Source organism: Alligator sinensis, unplaced genomic scaffold (genome assembly GCF_000455745.1).
Source record: "Alligator sinensis unplaced genomic scaffold, ASM45574v1 scaffold205_2, whole genome shotgun sequence".
Classification (NCBI taxonomy): domain Eukaryota; kingdom Metazoa; phylum Chordata; order Crocodylia; family Alligatoridae; genus Alligator; species Alligator sinensis.
The window spans coordinates 391,416-416,859 of NW_005842563.1; the positions used below are offsets into that span (position 1 = coordinate 391,416).

General features: G+C 45.0%; 1 protein-coding gene across 3 annotated transcripts in view; it reads right to left on the reverse strand.

The window, feature by feature from the left end:
• The window catches only part of ASB18 (ankyrin repeat and SOCS box containing 18), a 51,062-nt gene that overhangs the window by 21,299 nt on the left and 4,319 nt on the right, over positions 1 to 25,444 (reverse strand). The window contains exons 2-3 of one of the 3 annotated variants that reach the window (XM_006032343.2): positions 15,006 to 15,128; positions 9,976 to 10,243 (exon numbers count right to left, since the gene is read on the reverse strand). In XM_006032343.2, coding sequence (XP_006032405.1) covers positions 9,976 to 10,243; positions 15,006 to 15,128 — 391 coding nt within the window. Of the gene's footprint in view, positions 1 to 9,975; positions 10,244 to 15,005; positions 15,317 to 25,444 lie in introns of those variants that run through there. The other 2 variants (XM_025214084.1, XM_025214085.1) reach the window with 2 other exon arrangements.

A 25,444-nucleotide genomic window follows, 5' to 3' on the forward strand; every position in this document is an offset into this window, starting at 1 on the left:
CCCCCCCTGTGGCTTGGTGATCGGCCATTGGAGGACCCCAGGTGCCCCCCCCCCTCCCCCCAACCCAGGAGGCACCAGTTGCTGAGCCGGGGGGGCCCGGTGCACTCCCCGACGGACCCAGAAGTGGACCAGAACTGCTTCTGGTCCACTTCCGGGTCTGCTGCTGAGCACGCTGGGGACCCCCCTGTGCTTCTGTGGGACACTCCATGTGCCCTAGCATTGCAGCATTCACAGCTGCCTGCTACCTAGAGGTATGTAGAAAAAACATTTAAAGCTGGGTGTGTGTCTGAATTGCCAAATGTTTCCAAATCTCTCCAAATCGATTCGGAGGGTTCTGATTCAATTCAGAGAGATTTAAAGGGTCTCCTTATTCGATTCGGAGATTTGGCCACTGAATTGGGCTGAATCTCTGCCAAATTTAATCAGCAACCAAAGCTTCCCACAGTCCTACAGCTCAGTTCACAAAAGCTACAGAAATATGCCTTAAATCTAAAAAAGGTTGAGAACTGCTGTTGAAGAGTCATTGTACCGCAGGGAAATCCTAACACAAATTACAGGATATTTCTGTCCCTTATGGTTGTACAGAAAAGGCTAGAAATTGTGAACTCTGAAAGCTCAAACCAGGGAGCAAATTAAAACAGTTAGGGCTGACTGATTTTTTTTTAATGCTTGAGGTTGGCAATACTACTCCTATCTGAACTGATTAGTGAAACCAATACCTTTTGTTCTGCCAAGATACCCATCAGAAATCTATCAATTAGTGTTTACTTGAGAGCTACATGATGAAAGCTGGTGCTTACATGATGAAAGCTGGAAGTGTGTGTGTGTGTGCATGTGTACCTAAATGCTGTATCCACTTGACTATGTCTTTTCCCCTTTTCAGTGTCACTTAAGTTGGACTAAATTCTATGGGGCTGTGTTGGGTTCTTTGGATAAGTGCTGACATGGTGCCCGGCACAACAAGGCCTTGAGTTCTCTTGTGGGGGTGTTCTCCACTCATTCGTGGAGCCCCGTGATGCTTGTTGACTACTTATCTTTGAGGCACATCACCCTTTCTAAAAAGAAAATCTAACAAGATCCAGGAGAAGGGAAAAGTCCTGGGATATCTCCCTGGTATTACCCCTGTTGCTTGGAAGGGTGCATACATGTATTGTGGTTTTTGGAGGCTGTGACTTTTCCAACCTCATGGATCCTCAGGAGACTCCTTCCACTATGACAAAGGACCTATTGCTGATTGGCCTGTCCTTAGCTGCTCCTTTTGAGAGTGATTCTCACTGCACTTGAATTATCAGGTCTCCAAGTGCCATGGGTAGGGTTCCAGAATGTATTACTGCCTGGAAACTGTAGGGGACAGCTGTCATACTGGTATGAGGAGCAGAAATGTCTCTGCTCTACACTCTCCTCCCACTGGCCTCTGTGGAGCTCCTTGAGAAACAAAAGGATAGGGTGAGACACAGCCATAACAGAGCCTTTTCCCCCCACTTCATTGTGGAAATCACAGGTGTATGAATGGCAGATCTAGCCCCACAGGTAGGTTTACCTGGAATAATACATTTATTAAAAGTCATCCTTTAATGGAAAATGACCATCATTAAGTTTCTGCAAATGCCTCTCCATCTCAGCCTGAAGTGGATAGCAGTTTTCAACAGATCTCAGTAGATGTTTCAGATGTCCTACACCACCTGACTCTTTCTAGGATCCTGTTTTTATTTTTGCCTGGTGCCACGGACAAAGTTGAGAACCTTTTCTCCCCCTCGATTTTAGTCTCAAAAAAGTGATTCTCCTTTAATCATTCCAGCTTTAGCAAAAAAGCAAGAGACAGAGTGTAGTGAATTTAGAGACTCGTCTTACCCCACCATGTTAATTATCTCTGCTGTAAAAAAGAGGTCAAGGAGAGGAACTCTACTAAATAGGGCGAAGTTGGCATGCATGGCTCCTAAAGTGAAGAAGGTAAGAGTGAACTTTACTGGAACTTTTTTTTTTTAAATCTCTTCAAAAAGCTCGTAGATTAAAGCTCTGATATCCTTTTTGTTGAATTCTCATGGATTCTGAAGCTCAAATGGCTGGAAGGAAGCCCAGATAATTTTTTTTTATCCCAGTCACTCAGAGGCTCAAAGGTTTTAAGTCCTGCCCCCATGGTGAATTTCCGACTATACGGGAATACAGAAGAACCCGACACATAGGTGTTCTGGCCATTGTTATCAAGAGGGAGAAAAATAAAATAGCTCTCTATGTAGGTCAATGACCTGCTCTTTATTGTCAGTAAAAAATTAAGGATGACCTAAAATGTACTACTTAAAAAAAAAATCAGGAAAGTAGTCTCCCCTAATCAAAGAGGAAATGTTTATGGAACCTAAAGTGTGACCTCCTCAGTGTCTAACTTTAGCAAAAGTCTTTGCAATTGAAAAGCACTGGTCGAAACCTCAAAACCTGTCTGAAATGTCTATTAATTTTTGATCCTTCAAGGTAGTTGGCTTAGTTATTGTAGAATCACCCGTAGCGCTGCTGTAGTTAAGGGTCTGTCAGCATTTCCATTATAAAGCCCCAATATTCAAGGGCTTATAACACAGCTGTTTCCACGTTGCATCTGTGTGATAGTTGTATTACAGGTTGGCAGCTCACATGCTATTTATTTTTCCCCCCTCATTTCTGCAAAAACATGTATATCAGGAAAGGTATTTTTAAGTTAGAGAATGGCTAAAAATAACCCTTGCAAAATCCCATTCATTTTTATGGAGGGGGTAAAGGATCCTTTTTATGTTTTAGACCAGCAATAACACAATTGCCATCTTCTTCCACTAATATTTTTATGGGGTTGCATAAAAAGTGGATTGGGTGTCTGGGCAAATAAAAATTAATGATTTTTGCAAGTCTAAGGCTAAGAATTATTATTATTATTTTTTAGGCCAGGGGCTTTGGGGCTAGGCTTTAGCTTTTGTGTGGTTAAAAAAGAAACTTGGAGGTGAATGGGGAAAATTGAGTCCTGAATTAGCTGTTAGGATTCAGCGTGACCAAAAAAACCAACCCATTTTTCTTTTGTAATGTAATTTTTTAATTTTTGTTGTGCATGAGCTGCATCACTGAGTTGTTCAAGTATTCAAGTATGTGATTTGGTTCGATTTTTATTGGTCTGCAAAGACTAGCATTTATATAAAATGCCTGGGATATTTACATTTGAAAACTGTCTCCCTCAGCTTGCAGTTGCTTTTTTATGGAACCTTTACTTGCAAAGTATCTAACATCTGGCCTGTAAGACTTTTGTTCTGTGGTGTTATCTTGGATTCACAACCTAGTTCTGTTTAGCCTCTCTGTCTGTTTAAAGGGATAGGTCTGAATCAAGGGTGGCCTTTCATTTAAACTGGCAGGCAACTAAGTTCACTACAGCTGTAAGCAATGTTACTAGGATATCAAGGTAGTCTAGCTTTTTAAAAACCTGATTTCCAAAGTTTAATGATTCAGTCACTTAAAGTCATACTGGGCTGAAACTAGTCACAAATCACAGCTAGCATTAATAACATTTGTACTAATGTCTTAAGCCATGACATCTCTTCTGCTCTAACAAGGGGCAGATACACACACTTCCTGAGGTTCCCTTACTTTGTTTCCAAGTGGGACTAGAATCAGCGTAGTCCTTGATGCAAGACAAAGAGATAACCTCTTCTGAATTCTTCTAACATCTCCATCTACACACACGGCTCCCCCACGCCTAAAGGAATTCAGTGCCAGAGGAGTGCTTACAGTGTTTCGATGATCATACCCAAAGGAAAATAAATAGCCCATTAGAGAAGGATGTCTCAAAACCCTTCATGGGGCTCCCTGGTTAATCGGCACATTTCATGGCATCCTCATCATGTGCAAGCTATAGCCCTCACCTGTCATGTTGCAGACTGTGCTGGTCCTTTGTCTACCCTTGGGAGATGAAAGATGTGGCTGCTTTCTACCATCACTGCCTCTGCTCTGTGGATTCCTGTCTCTGGGGCCCCTGTGCAAATAGCTGTGGGGTGGCCATTGTCTTGGCCAACACACTGAGGGCTGAATCTGGGAGCTTCAGAGTCCATAAAAAGCACAGATTGCTACAGCTTAACCCAAAGAGCTGAGGTCCTGTAGTTGGGGGGATCTCTAGGATTGGCCAGAACAGACTTACAATGCTCATCAGTGGCTTACAGCTATTGAATATGGCTGTTTTCTCTCTGTCTCATCTATGCTTATACCAAATGAGAATAAGTGCAATTCTCCTTACATATTAAGTAGGAGCATCTTTACCTGGCTCTAAGCTCAGTTGGATAGTCATGTGATCTGCTTTGTGTTGTTGCTCACATCTTTGCCTTGATGAAGGGAGGAAAATCCTGTTGTGAAGAGTTTTAGAGATATTGGAGAAGGGTGTACACCTCCTGGAATCTGAGAATTCCTAGGAGTCAACTGGAGAGAAGGAACCTTGGTTTAAAAGTGTGATCAGATCTAGACTTCTGGAAATATTAATTCTGGTTAAGGAGTTTTTTTGAGATGTTGGGAGGAAGGGAGAAAGGTAGAGGGAAGGATGTAAAGATACATGTGTGTTGCTTTGTATCTTGTAGTCATAAGCTAAAGAGCAAGAATGTGGGCAAGGTTCTAGGCGGAAGAAACAGAGTCACTATGTGAGAATAAAGGAAATGGAAATTCTTGCCAAATTCTGTCTTCATTAGTAGAAGAGAGGTAATTCTTTTGTCATTATTATGTGGCAAGAACTGCTTTTATAAAACAGATCTTTTTAAGCTCTTTAAATACTTGTCCTTTTTGAAGACTAATAAGGTACCAATGTAATAATAGTCTTTAGGCAAAAGGTCTTTTGGAAGTCCATGGGCATTTTTACATGTGCTCTGGGAGTGTGTGTGGGTGCTTTAGAGTGGCTCTGACAGTCACTCTGATTAAAGTGCCCACAGCATCTTGTATATTCAGCATTTCACATTTCAAAATTGGCTGTAGGGGCACTTTAACTAAGGCTCATTGAACAAGCTTTAGTTAAAATGCCCCTGCCACCATTTTGAAGCACAGGGACACTGAATACGTGAGAAGCGCTAATTACAGCGCATTAGAGCAGCATCCCTGCACGTCTGCAGGCCTAATGTGCCTAATTTCCCCTGTTATTACCAGTTACACCCATGTGCCTAATTTCCCCTCTGTTGTTACCAGTTTGCTACCAGTTCAGCTGCACTGTTGTTAGTGGAATAATTAGAGCAAGCAAGTCAGGAATAAGGGAGAGGGAGAACTGAGATCAAGGAAAGGTGTTTTTTGTTCTTTTTTTAAAGTGAAAATACCTCCCCCCCAGTTGTTCCATAAGCCTCTGGAGGGAATAAAAAAGGCAGTGTACCCAGCACATGGTGGCTGTGTTGAGGGATGAAGAAGAGGGCAAAAGAAAAGCTGGCAGAGCTGGCCAGCAGGGTGGAGCGGTTGCCCCAGAAGAGCCCAGAAGATGACTCGTTGAACAGAGAGTGGCAAGCAGCCCTGTACCCCAGCCCCACCATGCGTGAGTGTGGCGTCGGTCCACAATCAGTGCACAGGGGGTCTGGGAGCAGACCAAGGCACAGGAGCTGCAGGCAGCAGCTTGGGCCTCCAACCCCTGCACAAAGCAGGGCACCCGGTACATGGAGGGCCACGGGGGTGCTGTTAGGAAGGCTAAGGCGGACACGGAACTGGTACTAGTGACCCAGATCAAAGACAACAAGAAGTCCTTTTTTAAATACATAGGGAGTAAAAAGAAAGTACTGGGTAACGTGGGGCCCCTGCAGGACACGCTTGCCAATCTGGTGGTTGCACCAGATGATAAAGCTGACCTCTTTAACAAATTCTTTGCCTCCATATTTCTGAGCAGGGACTGGGACATCCCCCGCACCAGAATCCTGGACAAACTCAGGAGAGGCACAGCCGGGCCCAGGGTCAGAGAGGACCTGGTCAGGGAACTTCTGGTGGGACTGGAGGTCTTCAAATCAGCAGGTCCAGATGATCTCCACCCCAGGGTGCTGAGGGAATTGGCAGAGGCCATTGCAGGATCCCTGGCACAGCTCTACAAGCACTGGTGGTGCTCTGGCAAGGTGCCAGAGGATTGGAAAAGGGCCAGTGTGGTCTCCATTTTCAAAAAAGGGAGGACCCAGGAAACTATAGGCCTGTTAGTCTTACCTTGGTCCTGGGGAAGCTCTTTGAGAAAATTATCCAAAAACACATCTGCGAGGGACCAGCAGGGGAGATTATGCTTAGGTGAACCAGCATGGGTTCATTAGAGGCAGGTCCTGTCAGACCAAAACTAGGGGACTGTGGCGTCAACACTTACACAGTCAAATGGATCACTAAGTGGCTGGAGGGCTGCACCCAGAGAGTGGTGGTGGATGGGTCGTTTTTGACCTGGAGGGATGTGGGCAGTGGGGTCCTTGGGCCCGCATTGTTCAACATCTTCATCAGTGACTTGGATAAGGGGGTGAAAAGCACCTTGTTCAGGTTTGCGGATGACACTAAGATGTGGGGAGAAGTGGGCATGTTAGAAGGGAGGGACAGGCTACAACTAGATCTGGACAGGTTACAAGGGTGGGCGGATGAGAACAGGATGGGTTTCAATACTGACAAGTGCAAGGTACTGCACCTGGAGAGGATGAACCAGCAGCATACCTACAGGCTGGGGAACTCCCTTCTTGTCAGCACAGAAAAGGATCTTGGAGTCATTATTGATTCCAAGATGAACATGGGCCGCCAATGTGAGGATGCGGTCAGTAGGGTCAAACGCACCGTGTCATGCATCCACAGATGCATCACGAGCAGGTCCACAGAGGTGATCCTCCCCATCTATGCGACATTGGTCAGGCCGCAGTTGGAGTACTGCACTTAAAGAGGGATGTGGACAGCATTGAGAGGGTCCAAAGGAGGGCTACTCGCATGATCAGGAGGCAGCAGGGCAGGCCCTATGAGTGGAGGCTACGGGACCTGAACCTGTTCAGCCTCCACAAGAGAAGTCTGAGAGGGGATCTGGTGGCTGTCTATAAACTTACCAAGGGGGACCAGCCGGGAATGGGAGAGACCCTGTTCACCTGAGCACTACCAGGAGTAACTAGGAATAACTGCCATAAGTTGACTGAGAGTAGGTTCAGGCTGGACATCAGGAACCACTACGTTGCAGTCAGGACGGCTGGGATCTGGAACCAACTTCCAAGGGAAGTGGTGCTTGCTCCTACCCTGGGGGTCTTCAAAAGGAGGCTAGATAATTGAGATCCTCCACCGGAGGAGGAGATGACTCTCACAGGAGACGGGTGCTGCGTTGTCAGTGTCTGGAGTTGTGAGTAATCTGGGGAATGGGGTTCCCACAGGGGAGGGAGGCCTACCCCACTCTTGGTGTCCCCAGCCGGGGAGACAACCCAAAGGAAAGGGCTCACAGGTCAGGGCCAGAGTTATGATACCCCCTTTGGACCTTAGGGTACCATTCTTTTCTTTCTTTTGCCTTTTCTTATCCCCGGGGTAGTTTCTTTTGGGTGTCCACAGTTGTGCTTGGGCAGAGTGTTAACCTTGGTTTTAGGTAAACCCTGCACCTCTCTGAGCTCTGCACCTCATTGCTTTGTAACTTCACACCCTATTAGAGCATAAGACTGCATATTGTTTTATGAACCCCCCCTGCTTTGTCTTTCTGACCCCTCGCCTGTATATAGAGCATTTTCATTAGCTCTGTAAATATCTATAGCTGTAGTTTATATAATTTCTATTAAATCTGTATATAGTTAAATCTCAACAAGTGTTCTGGTTTTTCTCTATAGGGAGGGGGAGGAAAGCTGCATGCAGCAGAGCATCTACTCCTCCAACAGTGCATTTGTACCCAGTTAACATGCTTTCATTTGAAAAGGGGGTATACACCTGAGTACCACCTGGGTTACACTTGCTACTCTCAGTTCTTATTCCCTTGACATTTAACTTCTTTGTTTTGCACATCCATATATCAAACCAGTGAAAGCCATAATACTTGGCAGTGGGGGTCCCATGTGTGTTTTTTATTCAGTGACTGGTATATGCAACTTATAGCTATTAAGACCATTTAACATACTTGGCACTTGAATGTTTTCAAAACTGATAAGATGACTAACATTCTGTAGCAAAGCTGACACAACAGAGAGAACCCCACACTTGCACTATGCTCTCTCATGGAGACAGCTTTGCAATTTTCCTTTATCCAAGACAAGAAAAATCAGACTCATTTTATGGGAGGATGCAAACATTTCCAGGCTTTGCTTACATGTGCTCCATCCAAATCAACTTTGCTAGTCTAAGGGCAACCTGAAAAATCTAGCCATTGCTGGTGCATTAGTTCCTGTCCCTAAGGGAAGGGGTATGATAGCAGTTAAGTTACTATTTTGGTGTATGCATTGGTGCATTTACCTTGGAGGTTTTACAACTAGAAATCAGCCAGACTAGGCTCTAGTCTAGGTCCATCTCCTCTTGGTTCTATAGGGCTAAAAACAGTGAATACATGTTCCAGTTGCTAACAAAGTAAGAGGATGACACTGTGTACAAAAAAGGGGTACATCTGCTGAATAAAAAGATACCATTTGGATGCAAGTTCTTCTGACATCCATAAATTTACTATTATTATGGGGCCGGGTAGTGGTGAAAGAGCTCCAAGATGCTATACAGGAGGGCTGCGCAAAGCTTCAGGTGCTGATTCCATTCGGAGGAGATTCGGCCTGATTCGGTGGCTGAATCTCTGAATCTGAATTGAATCAGGAGACCAATAAGAAGGTCTGAATTGATTCAAAGCTCTCCCAGTCAATTCGGAAAAGATTCAGAGAGCTTTGGAGATTTGGGCAGTCCCTGCTTGCGACTGCAAGGAGCTGGACCTGGATTCCGTGTTGGTAAGTAGGGGATGGGGAAGGGGGGGGCCGGAGCAGGGGGGACCCCTGCCAGGCCCCATCCCCTGCCTGCTTTCGCAGCCCCACCCCATGGCTGCCCCACCCGGCCCCAGCTCCTGGCTCTAAAGAAAAAAAAGCCCCCACTCACCAGCTGCTGCAGCAGCTGTTGGGGCTTCTGGGGGCTCATGTCAGAGCCCCCATGCAGTGGGGGGCAACAGGGATCGCCCCCCACTTGGCAGCAACTGGTGAGTGCAGGTCTTTTTTTATTTTATTTTTTTTAAAGATCCGGGAACTGGGGCCGGATGGGGCAGCCATAGTGGGGTGGGGGAGAGCAGGTGGGACTGGGAGGCTCGGTGCAGAGCCTCCCCCACCCTGCAGTATGCCCTCGGTGGGGGGGGCTTTTTTTTTTTTTTTTTAAAGAGCGGGGAGGCTGGGGCCAGGTGGGACAGCCATTGACGGGGCTGGTAGAGTGGGCAGGGAATGATGCCTGTCCAATTTGGCCAATTTGGCAGCGGCCAAATCAATTTGGGACAGTGATTCCAAACACTGTCCCCTGAATCAGCTGAATCCAAAGCGAATACTAGCCACTTTGCACAGGCCTACTATACAGGGCCTAATCCAAAATGCAATGGAAGTCTTTTTATGGGATTTAATACAATGTGGATTAGAGTGGGCAGGGAATGATGCCTGTCCAATTTGGCCAATTTGGCAGCGGCCAAATCAATTTGGGACAGTGATTCCAAACACTGTCCCCTGAATCAGCTGAATCCAAAGCGAATACTAGCCACTTTGCACAGGCCTACTATACAGGGCCTAATCCAAAATGCAATGGAAGTCTTTTTATGGGATTTAATACAATGTGGATCAAGCCCTCATCTGGAAGAACTGATCATAGAATCATAGAGAAGTAGGGCTTGAAGGGACTTTTATAGGACTTCAATAGTCCAACCCCTTGCCTGAGGCAGGATTATCCCTGTCCATGGGCTGGCACATTAGAAGGTGGAAAGGAAGCTAGGACGGAGACCATTAAATCTAAACTGCAATTAAAAGGGATGTGATGTTAATATGAGGGAGAAGAAGGGGGTTAGGTGTACAGGTTGCCTGAGGTGGGCTGTCTTACCCCAGTGTGTTCTGTTTGGTGCACAGGTGAAGTGGTGCCAAGCCTTCATCACTCAGGAGGTTGGGGTTGGCTTTGTGCTCCAGTAGCAGCTCTACGCAGTCTGTGTGGCCCCCTGCACAGGCCTCATGCAGAGCACTTAGGCTTCCTGGAGCCAAGTTGGGGTCTGCCCTCCAAAAGAGCAGGTGACGTAGGCAGGTTGTGTGCCCATGGCTTGCAGCAATACACAGTGGGGTGGTCAACTCCCTTTTGTACTCTAGGGACCACAAGCCTATAGGACAGAAGAGAAGAAAGGAGGTTAAGCCACAGGACTGGGACTCCTGAGAAATGAGTTATGTGGGACCAGGGGTAAACTTTTAATTTTAAGTGACCCAACCCCCCTGCCCTCTTCAAAATCAGTACTTCCTTTATCACCGACATAAGACTGACTCCATTAGTGTTTACGTAGCCCTGTTCATACATGTCCTAGTGGAAACCAACAGATAAAGAACTGAGTTCCATAGTAGATGGAAATGCCAAAAAGTCTTTCTCGCCTGTGAACAGAATACACGTGCCCTTTGGTAGGGGTGGGGGTGGGGGCGGGGAATGCTAATCTTGGACTGTCTATGTCTATGTGTGCCAAACTTCTGTTCTTTTATGGATATAGATGAGTTTCCAATCACTTATACTGATAAAAGTGTAATGTTTGTACCTGGCCCTGTACATGGCATCTAGTAAGTGTTAAATCTTTCAGCAGTGGGAGCTTCAGTGGTTCAAATGCAGAGCAAACAGGCTTGATATCTGCAACAGCCTGGCACACAGTACATGCAGAGGGTGTTTTGGGAAAGTTTCAACTGGCAGAAAATGCTAGGGTTTTAGCAGCTGTTTAATGCACTTTGCTCTTGAACAGAATTACTGGCTTCTTATTCCACACAAGTCTGATTTATTTCATTCTGCTTTTTAGTGGTGTGTGTAGCCATTGCTCTCTCCCTGAATAAATCAGAACAGTACACTGCATGTTTTTATCTCTCTGAAAACTTTGGGGGTTTCAAAAGGCCTGTTTAAGGCTGTTAGCCACTCTGCAATGGTGGCTGTAGGGGAATAAAAATTCCCCAGTGAATACACATCAATGGACAGGATTTCATATGGCAGGAATACCTTCTTATAATGATGGAAGAATCGATATTGTGCCTGTAATGAGCCGCAAAGGGTATCTTATTCACAGACTTAACTTCTTCCCCTGAGCCCCATGCTGCGATGTTTTAAAAGGCTGCTCATTAATTACCTACCTGCATCTAATACAGATTTGTAACCTGTTGGGAGCCTCGACTTGCCCCTGAAAGTGTAGCTTACTGGGAAAATGTCTGCAATGGTTGGGCATGGACGGTGCCTGAGCCAAAGTACGGATTTGATGTTCTTTTGGACTGGTCGTGACAGTTGCCCTGGCAATGACAGTATTGGTCCCACTGAAAATTCCCTTCTTGAGCTGTTCATATTCCATTCAGGTGGGCTGGCTCTGCTGCATCCATTTTATAGTGATCAGATGTACCAGCTGTTCTCTTCTACTCTTCCCTCCTCCCTCTACCCCCTTGCTTTATGTACACACACTCCCTGCAGGTCAAGACACCATTACACACAGTAGGCCAAGCCCTTTGCAACTCAGAGCATTGGTCTGGGTCAGAACAGGAATACCTTTATCTATCCCTGCATGTTGGTGGTATCCTAGTGCCTCCCAAATGTGTAGTCACTTACTTTTCACAGCACTTCCGTGAGGTGCTAAGGGAAGCATCATCCCTTTTTGTACTGAGGACCTGGGCAGAGAGAGAATGACTTGCTCAAGGGCATACAAGAAGTCTTCTGGAGAGCCAGGAAGTGAACCCCAGTCTCCTGTGTCCCACAGCAATACCTTATCTGTGTGAATAGCCCCCTTGCCTAAATCCTGAAAATGTTTTTATTTCCCTTATCTTCAGTTTTAGACCCAATATGTACCAAGCTACTTCATTATAGGGAGGACGGATGATATTGATTCACAACAACGTTTTGAAAGAGATGCTTTATATATATATTTTTTTTTCTTTTGACTTTCTATTTGGGGGTTTTTGTCCCAGCTTTTCCTGTGGCTTGGGATCGTGGAGAACACTTATTAGTGCTATAGAGCTTATGAAACTCAGATGAACATTACTGAGTCCATTCAATACAGTACAGTGACAAACACACAGTAGGGAGAATGTGTGGACTCACTGTGACACATACTTTCTCCAGGAAGTGTTTAAAGAACTGACTAGATAAATTTCACCCCTCAGACATCTGGGATTTGGTTCAAATCTTATTTCTGACACCACTCACAAATCCCTGACACCTAGAACTTCATGGCACCGGCTGAGAGAGACTTCAAATCTCTCTGCTTCAGAAGTATACCCCCTGCCACTTGAGCTAAAGGGACATTTCTGTTAGCTGTTAGTAGGATAGGGCCTGATCTCAATTATGGTTGAGTAAGTGTGACTCTAAGGGGTGGCACATTGTTAACATGTGGTGTTTTTATTCACCTGTCCATGGGTGGTTAATGTTTGTTCAGAATTCTTGTTAGAGACAATGTAATAATAAGTGTAGTTAAATGTTCATTTATTAACCTACAAGGATTTATTCCTATTTTTACATTGGCTTTATGGAAGCATTTTCACTTAAATTCTTAGAAAATCCTACCCTGTTTTATTAAGCTCTGTTGAAGCATGTGCCTAAATTCTAGCGAGTGAATAGGTCTACTGGGTTCAACTTCACTTGCTTAAAGTTAGGCAAATATTTCCCTGCACCTAGGCCCCCAGGGTATGGCCTGGTGGCACTCTCCTGACCATCTAAATTCTTTTGCTAAGCTGAAACCACTCATTCTTTGCTGGATTTTTTCACTGGCTTCCTGGATGAACTTGTTCAATCCCCTTTCTTTCTTTGTGCCTCAGTTGTCCAATCTGTAAAATGGGAGGGGGGAAATAATAGTGCCTATCTATCTGTTTTGAGACTGACCAATTAAGAAGTGCTATACAGCAACTAATTACTGTTTAAGTGCCTTGCTGAAGTAGGATTCCAGTTTTCATGAAGGCAAAATCCCCATAAACTTCACCAGGAGTTTTGCCTGAATAAGGGTTTAGTAGAGAATGCAGGATTTGGTTTTATTTTATTTATTTAGAGTTCTTTGTAAAGCATATCATACTATTCCATAAAAAGAGTTTAAGAAGTATAACTAGCAAAGTTACATGGGGACTTTCTATAATTTTGGGTTAGGTATGCATTCTCCCTTGCTGCCTTGTTTTGTTCCCTCTAACTTTGGCTCAAGATGGCTTTCAGCATCTTGTCATTGTGGTCAAAGCACAGTTTAAAGCTGCTATGAGCATCTTGATTGCTGTTTTTGGCAATGCATTGTTGCTTTTCAGATAAACCAACAAAAATGAGAGGGGTTTAGTGCCGCCGGTAGTGCATTGTTATGGAAGGTTTCGTACAGCCAGCGAGCTTGGTCCATGGGGGAGAACAGGGCCACAAAGTGTACAGAACACCATTTCCCATGAGGCATTGTGGCCGATCAGGCAGAAGTAAAGTCACGCATTGACCTGAAACAAAATATTTAGTTTGATTTCCTTCCCTCCCTTCCTCCCCCTTTCCCCTGGTGGAAAATTTCAGCCCTATGTCTTTCACCAGGGGAAAACTGATTTCAATGAAACTCCCTTTTCTGACCATGAAATAATTAGGTCAAAGTTGTTGTTGTTGTTTTTTTTTTTTAATCTGCTTCAGTACCGGGCATGGTCCATTGTCCTTCATAGGCTAAACTAGGGGCACAGTAGGAGGGAAATAGGGTATAGAGAGCACTCCCTACCTTTCATAGCCCCTCCTTAGTGCTTCAGCTTTCAAAGCGGGCTGTGAGGGAGCATGTTTGCAGTACCAAGAGCATATCGTGCAGTTCTGAATTACCATGTAATTCCATGGGCCAAGAGCAGGGCCAGCCTTAGGGGTAGGCAACATTGGCAACCACCCAGGGTGCTGTGGTCAGGGGGTGCCATGCACACATACACATGTATGAGCAGCCTATGCGGACACACAAGTATAAGTAGCCCACGCTCACAGCAGCGCTCTGCCCCAGCCTGCCCTGGCTGATCTTCACACTAGGCAGGAGGAATGGTGCCCAGCCTGGCCTGCTCCCACCTCTAGCCGCTGTTCAGGAGGAGCTGGGCAGGGCAGGGCAGCATGGGTGGCAGCAGCAATGCCTGCCTGCCTGCCCAGCACACCATGCCACTCCACCTCCCCACAGGACTGTGCCCCATGCCCCTTATGCCTATGTCTGCCTGCAGCAGCGCCACTGACTTGGGAGGGGAGGAGGGGTGCCAAAATAGGAATTTGCCCAGGGCACCATTTTCCCTAAGGTGGGCTCTGGCTAAGAATAGGCAAAACCAACACAGGTGTGAAATGCTCTACTTCCAGTCGGGTACAACAGATCACAGACTTCCTTTTCCCTATGCACTGCAGAGCCCCAGGAAACCTTCCCCTTTTCCAAGATGCAGTGTTTGCAGGGTGCCACCTTCCACAGTGCAGTTCTGCATCCTTTTATCTCTCTCTGCCATGCAAAACAGCACCATCTAGCCAAATGGGACTGTTTGAGAGTAAGCACTATAAACTTCTAATGTGCCCAAGTGCTTTAGGCTCCCATGTGCTGTTTTCGAGAATGATTTAGGCTCTTGAACCCCCTAGATGTTTGTTTGTTTGTTTGTTTTACTCTGGTTCTGGCAGTGAACATTTGCATAAGCACACAAATCCACCACCCCCCCCCTTCTTTTTTTTTTTTTTTGCTTGGAACACTTGCTAACAGTGAAGCACTTCAAACATTCATCACAAAGGTAGAATTCACAGGACAGACAGTATATTAATCTAAACAGAAATTAGCCATCTCTGTAACTTCTAGCAGGTTATTAAGCACAGCATAATGCATTTAGAACAAATGCATTACATCTCTCTCACTTTGGGTTAGTAAGTGCCTGATTATATTTCAAACTGGTCCTTGCAAGCAAGAGTACCTGACAGTCCAAAAGAGGCCTGGCTTTTCACTTGCCATTCCAGCTCATCTTTATTGATCTCAAAAACCACATTCACATCTTCATAGTATTTATCAATCAGGACCTGGAGATTTCTCAGGTCTCCTGTGACCAGTGCTGCATAGTACTTGTCCACTGGTGCATGGGCTGTTAGTGGGTGCTCTGATTCCGGCTTGGGAAAGATCTGTAGCTTCTCTACAATGGGTCCTGGCAGCTCATCCATGGCAATGCTCTGCATCTGATTTTAGTATAAGATCTAGTAGTGAGGATGGATGGTCTTTTATAGTTTGTTATTTCCATTGTCCTGTTATCATTGTCCAATTATAATCCAGTTAGGGCTCTATTGTTGTTATATTTATAACTCCAGAGGGGTCAGGTGATAATGGTTACTTGATACTGTTAGGGTCATATGGACTTCTGGATACAGCGACTTTGAGCTTTGACTAGTTACATATATACATATGTATGTAATCACAAGGTGGTAGCTGAGGTCAAATGTTCACAGTGCAGTCTTGTGTCAGCACCTCTGTGATTAAACTCCTTTTTTAATTCCAGACAGCAGCCTGGCAGGGGAACATGCAAGTTTAGTCTTTGAGGAAAAGTTTTCTCATAATATGAGTCAGCCCTGTAACTCCTGTTTTTCCCTGGGGAGCAAATGTTAAATCACTTGTAGTGCTTCTAGGACTGGTGGAAAAAATATGCATTAAGTGTCTTAATGTGAGAGACTGATTCCCCCCCCCCCCAACACTTAGTACAGTTTCTGTTGTACAAAAGACAGCCATTAGATGGGATGTGGTTATCATTCACTGATAAGACTATCCTGTTTACAATTCAGCAGTATCTTCAGAGATCTCTAAGCACTTGGCAAATATTAATGAATTCAAAACTTTACTCCACCTCTGTGAGGGAAGGATTCTTATCCCTATCTTATGTCATAGGAAACGGAGAGAATCCAGTCCCGCTGCCATGCAAGTTAACGGCAAAACCCTCTTGGACTTCTTAAAGGGATCACAAAGGTCTGTGCCTTCACTAATGTCAATGGGAATTTTGTATTGCAGACAGGATCAAGCCCTTTGTAATTTACTCAAGGTCATGGGAAAAGTCTGGCAAACACAAGAACAGAATACAGGACTCCTGACTCCTGTGGCTCAGGGAAAAGACTATACCTCTTAATGGATAGGTTTTGTATAAACTGAAACTTTTTAATATCAGTGCCCTAGCTGCCCCACCTCACCCTGTTCTCTGAACTGATAACTAAACATCTCTGCTGGAGAAAATACTCTAAGAGCAAATGGTCTAAAGAAATGGGACAGCAAATGAAGCCAGGAAACAAGATAGAAGTGGAGGGATCTGGGATTTGTGATACAATTCTGTTGCAGTTTCCAGAGTAAGCAGGGTCAATCTTGGGAGAATGAGAGATTATGTGGGGGCACAGACAGAAGTTACATTTGTCATATGATCAGCCTCTTGAAAATGCTTTATAGCCATGCCCTAATAGAAGTGCATGGCTGCAGAGTGCTTTAAAAGTCCCAATCACGTGACAAATTAACCCTCATTATATATGGGCTCAAATGAAGGCACTCCAAAGCAGAGCAACCTTCATTAACTTGCGTCTGATTGGGCAACTGGGTTGATACAGCCCAGCTTTGCCCCCAGTGCTGTTTGTATGATGGGAGTGGGGGAGAAAGGAGGGGAGGAAGCTCAGGCTGGGGTTTGCCCAGCCTGTGCTGGAGTGGGGGTGGATGGATTGGAGCCCTGCCATGAGGTGGGAGGCTCCAATTCATTGCCCCGCCTCTAGCGAAGGCTGAGCAAACCCCAGCCCAAGCTCCCTCCTGTGCCCCCTGACACCCACCCCCCTGGCTCCCATCTTGCATACAGTGCAGGAGCTGGGGTAGTGTGGGGTAGAGGCAGAGCTGGGGGAGAGAAAATGCAAATATTCAGCTCCTAGCTAGATTGGTTCCAAATTAGAGTTCGATCCCCCACACTCCTGACCCAACAGTGAATGTCTGTTGGGTTGGGAGGGTCAGTCTAACTCATGGCGCTTTCTGTGAAGTGTCATGAGTGAGACCAGGGAGCTGCACATCTGTCAATGACCTGAGTAATGGTAGGAAGTGGTTTCAGCATTTCTGTACAAGGTGTGTGTCACAGCTGTTTCCATTATATCAGTTATCCAGCTTCTCCACATTTTGTTAACTTTTACCGCTTTACTTTCCTTTTACCTTCTTATTTCTCCATTGCACTGGTGTATGCAGGGATGGATCCAGAAGGGGTGCAGTGGCATGGCTGCACCCCCACTTTTCAGACTGGACTACCCTGTGGGAGCTTTTGGAGACTTTAAAAAAGCCCCCAAAGCAGATGACAATCCCTCTCATCCTTCTCCTCTGTGCTTAAAGGCACATTCCCTCCCCTCCTCTTCCCTCCCCTTCACTCCCCTATTGCCTGCTCCAGCTGGGCTGCATGGGGGCTGGCCTCAGCTGGGATAGCAGTGGCAATGGGTGGGGATGGAGTCCTTCACCCTGTCCCCAGGAGCAGGTGTAGGGAGGGGAACCCTTCAACCCATAGCCACTGCAACTGTTGTCTCTGCTGAGCTCCATGCAGCCAGCTGGAGTGGGCAGCAGTGGCTCTGAAGTTTCCCTCACCACAGGAACAGAGGGGAAATCAGCAGTGGCAGGCAGGGAGGAGAAGGAGGGGGAGAGGAGGGGATGGCATGTGTCTTGGAGCATGGAAGAGAAGGGGGAGGGTGTTCTTACTTGCTTTGGGGACTTTAAATAAAGAGCACTGAGAGGTGAAAGGCTCGGTGTTGAGGGTGCAGCCACCCCTTCAGCACAAATTGCTGCTCCCACAACCCCTTTGCTAAATCCTGGATCTGTCCAAGAGAGGGAGAGCACATCACTACAGAAGTCACACTGAACTTCTGCAGTATGGAGTCTAGAAATACCAGGCTGGATCCCAGATGCACACTTGATCTAAAGAACCTCTAAAGCGTAGTCTTGACATTTGGATTCAGATCCGATTATTCTCAATGCTTGAAGACTGATGAATCCTCAGCTCCTTGATATTGTAGTTTTTCCTTTAGACTTTGAAAAAGGAGACTCTTCCTGAATTTTATATTGGCTTGTATCCATGTACTCAAAGCTTATATACACCTCTCTCCAATTTTCACATGACCTATAGCTTGGAGTTGCTCTGTCTGGTCTTGACCAAGCCTCTTTACCTAACGTGTTACCCTGCCTGTGTTCTGCCTGATATAACATCACCCAGAGCCTTCGCAGCATTGCTCCATCTACTCTATTGAGCCTTCATGTATTGCATAAGTAGCCCAGGAGCTGTCATGCTTTAATAAAGTATATGATCCAACTGATCTTAGGATCATAGCTAGGGCTGGAAGGGACCTCAAAGATCATCTAGTCCAGGCCTCTGCTCAAGGCAGGGTCATCCCTGACCAGACCATTCCAGCCAAGTGTCTGCTTTTGAAAATTTCTAGGAACGGAGTTTCCAAGATTTTTCCAGCTAGCCTGTTTCAATGCTTGACCACCCCCATAGTCAGAGAGTTCCTCCTAATCTCCAACCTAAGTGTCCTCTCTCTGCTGAACCTTCTGATTCCCACAATTGTCTTTTAAGCAATGGCAGGAAAACGTTCTGGAGGAGTGTAAGACAGCAATGAATATGCAGTTTGTGCTTGAATTGGAATAAATCTACTTGGTTAGTATTTTTGGAGTTTGCTATATTCCAGCAAATAAACTCATAGCAGTATTTTGTATTGCTGTAGAGGAAACCTGGTTTCAGCTCCTGATCTTTTATTGACCATAGTATTAGCAACTATGAATGCCATGAGCTCTCTGCTATTGTAGAAAGAGATTACCTTCCTTGTGTGGGATAAGCAGTCCAGGCAGAGCAGTCGTACCCTGCTGTAAGTCTATGCAAGAGGATATATTGTAAATGGAAAGGGAGGGATGTGTGTAACATGAGTGGGAAATGGAGGAAAATTCTCAGAATCTAAACAGACCTTAAAAAGCTAGAGACAGTGGATTGAACTGATCAGAGCTACATTTGATCTTCCTCTTGTTATAAGTTTTGATTTGCATACAATACACCAGGCATTGTGGTCAGTGCAGGGACAAGTAATATCATTACAAGCATTGCTAACATGTCAGTTAAAAATAGTCACGACTGGCAGCATTTTAAAAATCCCTCAGTATTCATGAGTGGTGCATGTAACAGAGTCCATCTCAATTACTTCACTCACATGCCAGCTGAGGCAAGATTATTTTTTCCACCAGTGAGCAGCTGTGGCAAGGCTAGGAACAACAAACCATACTTTTTAGCTAATCTGTGGGTCTGATAAACAGGACTGAGTTACTGTTTTTGGACTGGTGTGGATTGGGCAGTTATATCCTGGGTGTCTGGGCTTCTGATAACAAACGAACAAACAAACCTTGGGTCCATAGAAGTGTTGTGGTGGATAAGCAGTTAATAAAGAAAGCTTATTAGATAGGTTGCTAAGAAAGGCAAGAGCATAATGCTTCCTAGCTTCCAGCTTTTTTACTCAAATTGTCATGAGTTGTTAGTAGGGATGTACAATCTTAGTACCTGTGAGAGACCTGGGGCATTTCTACACAGCCTTCTAGGTGCTCTTATAACTACTGCTGAGAAGTGAGCCCGGTCTGCTTGCTCCTGCACTGTGTGTGATGCATACTGAAAAAATGTTGTATGGTAGTTGTTAGGGCAGTGCTGGGCCCAGCACCACCCCCAGGAGTGTACTGGAGACTGAGATAATCTTTCCCAGGTTTTGGCCAGCAGTGCCCACAGGGCAGGAGTGAGTGAGCAGGGCTGATTTCTCAGTGATGGTTTTGAAATTGCTGCAGAGGCAGTATCAATGCCCATTGGTTCAAGGAAAGGAAACTGGATTAGGACACGGGAGAAATCCTAGCACCAGTGATGGCAATTGGAAATTTAAAAGCTAGTATTTTATCCAGGTGGTTTACTTCCTGACACCTTGGATTTGCTTGCTTCTAGATTACACAGCATGTCTTAGTTAACTCATCCCTGGGGATCTGGTGGAGAGAAATGGCATTTGACAATCCTTTAGCTGGGTAGCTCCTTTTAGGATCAGGTGCTTCTGAGTTTCTTTTGTTTTCTGTAAATGGCATTTTATGCCTGAGGTTCTAGAAATGAATTTTTAAAGTTTATAAAAAAATACTGGAAACAATCATGATCAGAACTCTGATGGATATTTCTTTTCCAGTCTCTCTCAAAATATTATCTGCCTGTTACTGGCACTAACACCTTTTTCATATGTAAACCTCTGAGGACTGTCTCAAAATGCATACTTGTAGCACCTCTCCTACTTTTAGGCTGACAATGCATAGGACTCAAAAGATATGTGCTGCTGGTTGGCTTGATTATAAGAATATTAAGCATAGCTTTCTTTATATAGATATATGGACAGGTTGGACAAGTGGGCAGAAAACAACAGAATGCAGTTCAACAAGGAGAAATGCAAAGTGCTGCACCTAGGGAGGAAAAATGTCCAGCACACCTACAGCCTAGGAAATGACCTGCTGGGTGGCACGGAAGTGGAAAGGAATCTTGGAGTCCTAGCGGACTCCAGGATGAACATGAGTCGGCAGTGTGGCGAAACCATCAGAAAAGCCAGTGGCACTTTATCATGCATCAGCAGATGCATGATGAATAGATCCAAAGAGGTGATACTTCCCCTCTATCAGGCACTGGTCAGACCGCAGTTGGAGTACTGCGTGCAATTCTGGGCACCGCACTTCAAGAGAGATGTGGATAACCTGGAGAGGGTCCAGAGAAGGGCCACTCGTATGGTTAAGGGCTTGCAGACCAAGCTCTAAGAGGAGAGACTAGAGAACTTGGACCTTTTCAGCCTCCGCAAGAGAAGGTTGAGAGGTGACCTTGTGGCTGCCTATAAGTTCATCACGGGGGCACAGAAGGGAATTGGTGAGGTTTTATTCACCAAGGTGCCCCCGGGGGTTACAAGAAATAATGGCCACAAGCTAGCAGAGAGCAGATTTAGACTGGACATTAGGAAGAACTTCTTCACAGTTCGAGTGGCCAAGGTCTGGAACGGGCTCCCAAGGGAGATGGTGCTCTCCCCTACCCTGGGGGTCTTCAAGAGGAGGTTAGATAAGCATCTAGCTGGGGTCATCTAGACCCAGCACTCTTTCTTGCCTATGCAGGGGGTCGGACTTGATGATCTGTTGAGGTCCCTTCCGACCCTAGCATCTATGAATCTATGAAATTATCCATTATATAGGAAGTGGGCATAGAGAGGGAAAATGACTCATCCAAGGTCATTCAGCAACTTGGTGGCAGAGGCAGAAAGATAGCTCAGGTCTCCCAGGTCCTAGTGTGGTGTTCCAGCCACACTGCCTCATCTAACAGACCACAAATGGGGAGACACCATGATCTAGCAGACATCTTCTCTTACCCGACAAGGGAAATACCGTGACCACTAAGGCAGTTTTCCTAGGGACAGGGGATGACCACTTTTCTGGTACGGGGTAGTACCTGGGTGGAGGTAATGTATAGTTAACCTCCCACTTTCATTTCCAGTGGGAAGATCTTGGCTTTATACCCACTTTATGGAACTGGGAGATTCCTCCCTAGCTTGCTCTTACGGCCATATGGCTGAGGGCAAGCAAAACTCAGGGGCATCTGAACCGCAAGCCTATGGGCTTGGCCTGCACATAGGATGCCTGCCAAATGATTTGGAAATATCTGAAGCCCCAGGTGGGGGTGGAGGATGTTTGCTGGTAGTAGGGTCACATGGGTTTTGAATGAATCATGGATTTGGAATTGATTTGGCTAATTTGGCTTGGAACACAAAACATTTCATTTGAAAAAAACCAAACCAAAACCATAAATTGGCGCACACAACGGGAAGGAAATGTGGTCGTATTGATTATTTCTACAGGGTAGACTGCAGCATAGTGTAGCACTAACCATAAATGAATTAGCTTGGGGTACTGGAAGCTGTCTTGCTGTAACACCACAGAGCTCCATGTATGCTAATTCTCCTTGCTTCTCTGCACTACACCGCAGCCTTTGAGGAAAGTGTATCCTTTCTTTATTGTGTACTGCATTTTTAAAACTAGAAGAGTCTCTCCACCCTGCAGCCTGGAAATAATAATGAGGCAGTTGTTATTAATGTTCAGCTCAACAGGCAGCAGAACTTCAGTGACAGTACGTCAGTGAGCTCTTAGGGTGTGTCTACACCGCAGTCATAGCAGACTGCAGTGCAGTGCAGGCACGACCAATTTAGCTTTAATTTTCTTGTGTTAGCCACTGACAACAACTTGGCTGCTGCATAACCATGACTGGCGTGAGATGATTTACCCTGCTCCTTGGCTGAACTCTGTGCTGCCCCAGGTAGATGGATGCTAGTGTAAAGTCACTGCAGCGACTGCGCCATTCTCACTCGCAGACCTACTACTTTGTTTTTCATGATTTTATATGTTAATAGTTAATTATTTTATTGTAGCTCGATCAGAAATAACATCAGTGATGGTCAACTGTCACGCCCTGATCTTAGAGAACATGACATACTCTTGGTGGTCTTTATACAAAATGCTCTCTGCAGTCACCGTACAGAGCAGGAACTTTTGCTAACAGAGGGCCAGACTGCAATAAGTGACTCGTTGCTCACTCTGATGAAACCAATGAGACTAGTTGTAGTGGAAGAAACTTTCCCACCTGAATAATCTGTCCCACTGTGATCTGAGTTTTGGTATTTCGGTCATCTTTCTTCCCTTGAGAGGCAGCATGACCTTTGAAAGGAGAACTTGTTCTCAGCTGCTCATCTGTGGCCTGATGGCAAGCTCTAGCTATCATGGGTGGGCTGCAAAGGTGGATATAGGGAGGTCTGGCCATCCCACTGCAAATGTTCCTGTGTTGTGCTGAGATATGATGTGGCTCCTCATGTGCTGTTTCCTGAATGGGAAGTCACTTAGTACAGCCCTGAGGCAGAGCCAGTTAGCCTGGCTACAACACCATGCTAACACAGCTGTACTGCTGCTTGTTTCGGAGGTAATAAAAAGAGAGCTGCATGGTGCCTGCCTTTGCCCACATAGTGCCACACTAGGGTGGCTATACCAGCTCATACCCAGCATTGTGTGCATTACTTGGTAGTTGTTAAGGTGGACCATGGGATCAAAAATATGAGTACCTCTGACCTGGAGGATAGTGCACTGGACTGGGAGTCAGGAGTCATGATTTCTAACTCCAGGTCTGCTATGGACATTCTGGGTGACCTTGGGCAAGTCATTTTACTTTTCTCTCTGTGTTTTTCTCTGTGTGTAAAACAAGCATCATGATGCTGAGCTCCGTATGTAAAGTGTTCTTAAATTTCTGTGATGAAAATCTCTAGGTAAGAAACAGCGGTGGTATCAATTGATGCAAAGTAACAGTTTTGGGGGCTGATCCTGAAAATACTTATACACATAATTATAGGTTGTATGCTGCTCAGTAGGGTTACTCACATGAGTAAAGTTACTTGGATCTACTTTTGCAGGATTAGGCCCATAAAGTTACAGCACACAAGTGTGCCTGCTCCATTAGCGGTAGCCTTGCAACCATTAATCTTTAATATGTTATAGTATTTTAACCTTCTTTCTGAATATGGATGTTTGCAGAGTACACCTCATTTAACAAAACATTAAGCATTTTGCTTCCTCAGATCAAGTGTATCTATTAATAATGACTTAAATTGTCTGAGCTGATTTCACATTATTAGGAAAACTCATTCCTGTCACATGAAAGAACAAATATGCCAAACTGAAATGACTAAGTTAAGAGCATGTTTACCAACTTACTGCCCTTCAGGCTGCTATATAACAACTTAGTTCATAACACTATAAAGGCTCAAAATTGTAACAATTAAGATTGTCATCCCCAAGGGCTCCAAAATCATATGGTTGGCTTAAAAATCATGGCATCTTAAAATGTATATTTTTGGGTGTTATCATGTCCTTTTGGCTCATGTCTCCTTCTGATATTTGTCAGGTTTGAAAACTTTTCCTCCCAACCAAGTGAACAAGGGTTTTTGTTAAAGTGAAATTTAAGATTGCTGTATTATTTTAAAAAATCCAAGCCCCTGTATATCAGGGTGGGCACAAGAGTTGGTAACACTAAACATTTCTTGTCCAACAATCCACTAGTAAGGAATGTAAAAGTAAATAATGGTAAAGCATGACTCACTCATTTGCAAATATGTAAATACAGCACTGAACCGAGCAAAAGATACTTGGGCAGCTCTTATTCAGATTTTTAAAACAAGTTGTCTTTGAGCAAATATTGGATGTTAGTCATTAAATGAAATTTGAAGTTGTAAATGCAAACATTTAGTTTGATATATTTTAAGCTTTTTAAGGAGAAGAACTTCTTTAGAGCTTAAATTCTAGTGTTCTTTTTTGTGCAGTATTTTTCCCTAAGAGGGTGGGTTAGGTAAAAGTCTGCATTTTTAAAGATCCAGATTCCTGCTTTTAGCAAACAACTTTGGGAACGTGAAGCTGACACATGAGCTTCTTTTCTTCGCTCTTTCAATGAATTACATTTACTCTGTGCCATGTTTTTGAATGTGGTGTCCTAGTGGAAATGAGTCTTCAAAGATCTACATCCCAGTTTTGTTTTTCTTGTTGTTCAGTCTTGTTTTGTTATTGTGAATAGAGGGAGATGAAATCTCTTGTTACAGAGCAGGGTTCCTTTTTCTGAGGCATCTGATTCCTAGAAACAGCTTGTTCTATCACAGCAGTGCTGACATTCATAATTATTTTACGGATTATTCACTCACAGAACAGAAACATGGCATTTGACCTAGGTATCCAGTTTAAACAGCTCAGATTGGCATATCAGATACTTGCAACAAGCTGTCTGTTCACAAGTTAAGACCCAGTACTAACTACCAAAATTATCAGGAAATGGTTTTGAATAAGGATTACATTTGGAAAAAAACCAACAACCCAGCAATCTGTTTGCAGGCAATTTGGAGAAAGCAAAATGTATCCAATAAACATACTCATCTAAATTATTAACAAAAGCTTATACCTCAAGTAGAAGCTTAACGTTCTTGGACCTGATTCTATGTTGTTATAGGTGGATATAGGAATTTGAAAAAAGGGGTGTGGGAGATGGACAGACTGCCAGGGCAGCAACTGCTAGGGACTTTTTTGAGTCCTCGAAGCAGGTAAGACTCCCTTCCTCCCTTCCCCTACTCCTCTTGCCCCCCCCCGCACAGATACCTCCCCTCCCATTCCCCATCTCCAACAGGGTTGGACCAGAGTTGCCTTTAAGCATAGGGAGGGGAGATGCAGCTGTTGCTGCCACTGCCCCCACCTGACATAGGGTCAGGGGGACCCCAGAGGTGTTCCTGTCCCACTCCAGCCACAGCTTCTGTGAGT